The following is a 3894-nucleotide window of genomic DNA, read 5'->3' on the forward strand; positions in this document are numbered from 1 at the left end:
ATCAGACATTCGGGTGCAATCATGTTGTTTTCTCCCTCCCCCCCCCCCCCCCCCCCCTGCCATATTAGTGGGCCATGATTTCAGATTTACTTACAGCACCATCACATTTTAAATTAAATTGCAGGCCATTTATAGTGGTCTATAAAGGTTTGTTATATATTGTATCTGTTGCTTATGAAAGTAAACTGATGTTCATTTTAACCTACAGAAAGATTTGTAATTTTTTTTTTTCTCCCACTTTTTATGACAGGAATGCCTTGATGGGTTCACACAGGCAGCAGAAAGCGAGTTTGGCTGTCTCCTGACTGGAGGGAAGGTGGTAGTGGCAACAGAGAAGTGGTGGAGGCTGGCTTCTCAAGATGTGATGCTGCTTTGCTGGCTGGTTTCCTCTCTGTCCACACATTCATCACGAGATTACCCAGTGTATCTACCACAAGGGAGCCCTACGGTGAGGTGACACAAGAATTACTTATGTAGGGTATCAGAGGAGACCTTGATTGTACATCAGAATATTATTAGACGCTAATCACTGTAATAGTTCTTGGGTATAGTGTAGGGTAGGGCTGCAACAACTAATCAACATAATCGATTATAATCGATTATTGAAAAAGTTGTCAACTTTTTCAATAATCGATTAATCGGCTCCTGATTGGTTGGCCCTGTTCACGGCTTAACACACGCTGCGTGCCACACCTCCTCCCCCACCTCACGCTCGCCGCTGCCAGACCTGCCCGCATTCACGCTCCCGCACCTCCTCCGCGCCTCACGCTCACCGCCCGTCCAAATCCACGATCGGCACGGGGACGCGGGGAGAAGAAGTAAGGAGGAGCAGGTGTGGGGGGGATGACAGCCGCTGATAGACAGGCCCGATCTCAGAAACAAGTTGCTGGAAGACTGTTCAGGTAAGCCTGCACTCCCACCCACACATGGTGCTCTATAATGTATTGCTGGGATATGTATTCCTCTATAGCTGATGGTACATTGTGCTGTATATTATACAGAGCAATGTACCATCAGCTATAGAGGAATACAAATCCCAGCAATACATTGTACACTGCATGTATAATGTTTTGCTGGGATTTGTTGTACTCCTATATAGGCGGTGGTATTCTGCATTGCACTGTATAGAGGACTACAAATCAAGGAATACCACCAGCTATAGAGGAGTACAACAAATCCCAGCAATAATACATTATACAGTGGTGCAATGCCGAATACCACCAGCTATAGAGGACTACAACACCCAGCAATAGTACATTATACATTGCAATGCAGAATACCGCCAGCTATAATGTACTATTGCTGGGATTTATTGTATTCCTCTATAGCTGGTGGTATTCTGCATTCATTGCTGTATAATTTTACACTTTTCATTTCACTATATTGTACACCACACTTTTTTTTTCTTTGCTTTTTTTCAAGCTTGCTCCTGTGATGGACTGCAATCTCAATACAAACTAGAAGTCCCATCACGGGAGCCATTTTTTAAAATTTATTTTATTTTTTATCCGATTTAACCGATTAATCGAACTTAATAATCGGCTAACTAATCGATTTTGAAAATAATCGTTAGCTGCAGCTCTAGTGTAGGGCTGCAACAACTAATTGACTAAATCGATTATAATACATGATTGAAAAAGTTGTCAACTTTTTCAATCATCGATTAAGCGGCTTGCGATTAGTTGGCCCTGTTCACGGCTCCACACACGTTTTGCGCCACACCTTCTCCCCACCTCACGCTCGCCGCTACCTGACCCGCCCGCATCCACACGCCGCACCTTCTCCCCGCTTCACGCTCACCGCCCGCCCACATCCACGATCTGCACAGGGACGCAGGGAGAAGAAGTAGGGAGGAGCAGGTGTGGGTGGATGACAGCCGCCGATAGACAGGCCCGATCTTAGAAGCAAGTTGCTGGAAGACTACTCAGGTAAGCCTGCACTCCCCCCCACATGGTGCTCTATAATGTATTGCTGGGATTTGTATTCCTATATAGCTGATGGTACATTGTGCTGTATGTTATACAAAACAATGTACCATCATCTATAGAGGAATACAAATCCCAGCAATACATTATACACTATGTATAATGTATTGCTGGGATTTGTTGTATTCCTTTATAGCTGCTGGTATTCTGCATTGCGCTGTATAGAGGACTACAAATCCCAGCAATAATACATTATATACAGCGCAATGCAGAATACCACTAGCTATAGAGGACTACAGAACGCAGCAATAGTTCATTATACAGCGCAATGCAGAATACCGCCAGCTATAATGTACTATTGCTGAGATTTGTTGTACTCCTCTATAGCTGGTGGTATTCTGCATTGCGCTGTATAATGTACTATTGCTGGGATTTGTAGTCCTCTATAGCCGGTGCCATTCTGCATTCATTGCTGTATAGTTTTACACTTTCCATTTCACTATATTGCACACCACACTTTTTTTTCTTCTTTTTTTACTTGCACCGCTCCAAGCTTGCTCTTGTGATGGACTACAATCTCAATACAAACTAGTAGTCCATCACTGGAGCAATTTTTTACAATGTATTACATTTTTTATCCGATTCAATCGAACTTAATCGGCCAACTAATCGATTTTGAAAATAATCATTAGCTGCAGCTCTAGTATTGTGTAGTCATTGTAGGGTGTAGGGATACCTGGCATGTAACAGAGCTCACTATGGCCTCATACTCAAGGGTGCATGAAGCCGTAGAACATAAAATGCAGGCATATCTCTGCACCCAGGATACATAGCTGCAGCGCACAGCCGCCCATATTGGCAAATGGGTATAGGCGGCTGCATCATGGGTTGTACGCTTTATGCATGCGCGGATTTATGCAAGTAGTGGCGTAAACGGTATCCTGCTTCATACTATGGGCTGTAGACCACAGCTGTGTATCCCTGGCGCAGAAATGCGTCCACAATTAACATTCTACAGCCTCACACGTCTGTGTGCATGAGGCCTATAACAGGCAAAGCATGTTTGTACATTTTTCTTCAGAAATGTAATTATGCCTTTCTATCATCTTCATCCTCCTGTTTTATGAAGTAATACATCTACTGGGCACCTTTTGTAATGAACTAAGCCTCCTCAAGCCAACCCTACAGTCTGCTTCACAACACCAAGTTTATTAGAAACATTCTTTCAACTGATCACTTTAACTGATGTTTGATATTTCAGGGGATTTTGGCTTTGCAGTATTTTATACAAGACTGGGATTTAACTTATTTTTATAGTAAATGACAGTGGGAGTGTCTGCCTCCTGGGTATACTCCATAGCAAGATGTACACGGGCCCCCTGCTACATTAGTTGGCAGTTAGGGTTGTGATCACTTCTACAATGACTGGGTCTCTGAAAACTGGAGTGGAGATTTGGGGAATGAGCACAGTGTGCAGTATACCTGCCCCTAATATGGGCCAACTTCTGCTCTCCTGCCAGGTAACATACTGTTGAGCTAAATTATCTCATCCTCTTGACGCTCTGGGAAATCAGAGGTATGATCTCTGCTTAATTTACTGGTAATGAGCGGAGGTCGCTCTTCAGGATTGCAACATAGATAATGGGAACAGCCATCCAGTGGCAGGAAGAGTGAGACTCCAACTGTGGCAGAAATATCTCACTGCATGAATTCCCAGTACATCTAAAACCAGCAGGTGACCTAGCCCCCAGGCTCCACTTACAACTGTAAACATCACTTTAATGGATAGATACGTTGTGTATGGTTTTTATATCTTGATGCAATTTTTACCACCACTGCATACCTTATGGTGCATACAGACATCACAACATCCATACCATAGAGTTGTATAATCTGCAAGTCCACAGAAGCAATTCGACTCCATTGGTAAGCACTTGCTTGCTTGGTGGCCAGAAAAAAAAGATAAGAA

The 3894-nt window shown here is 43.5% G+C and overlaps 1 protein-coding gene across 1 annotated transcript in view; it reads left to right on the forward strand.

The window, feature by feature from the left end:
- FUZ (fuzzy planar cell polarity protein) overlaps nucleotides 1-3894 on the forward strand; it is a 66868-nt gene that overhangs the window by 18327 nt on the left and 44647 nt on the right. The window contains exon 6 of the mRNA XM_018563445.1: nucleotides 251-448. Coding sequence (XP_018418947.1) covers nucleotides 251-448 — 198 coding nt within the window. The remainder of the gene's footprint in view (nucleotides 1-250; nucleotides 449-3894) is intronic.

The sequence above is a fragment of the Nanorana parkeri genome, unplaced genomic scaffold, assembly GCF_000935625.1.
Source record: "Nanorana parkeri isolate BGI_ZX_2015 unplaced genomic scaffold, ASM93562v1 scaffold665, whole genome shotgun sequence".
In the NCBI taxonomy this organism is placed as follows: domain Eukaryota; kingdom Metazoa; phylum Chordata; class Amphibia; order Anura; family Dicroglossidae; genus Nanorana; species Nanorana parkeri.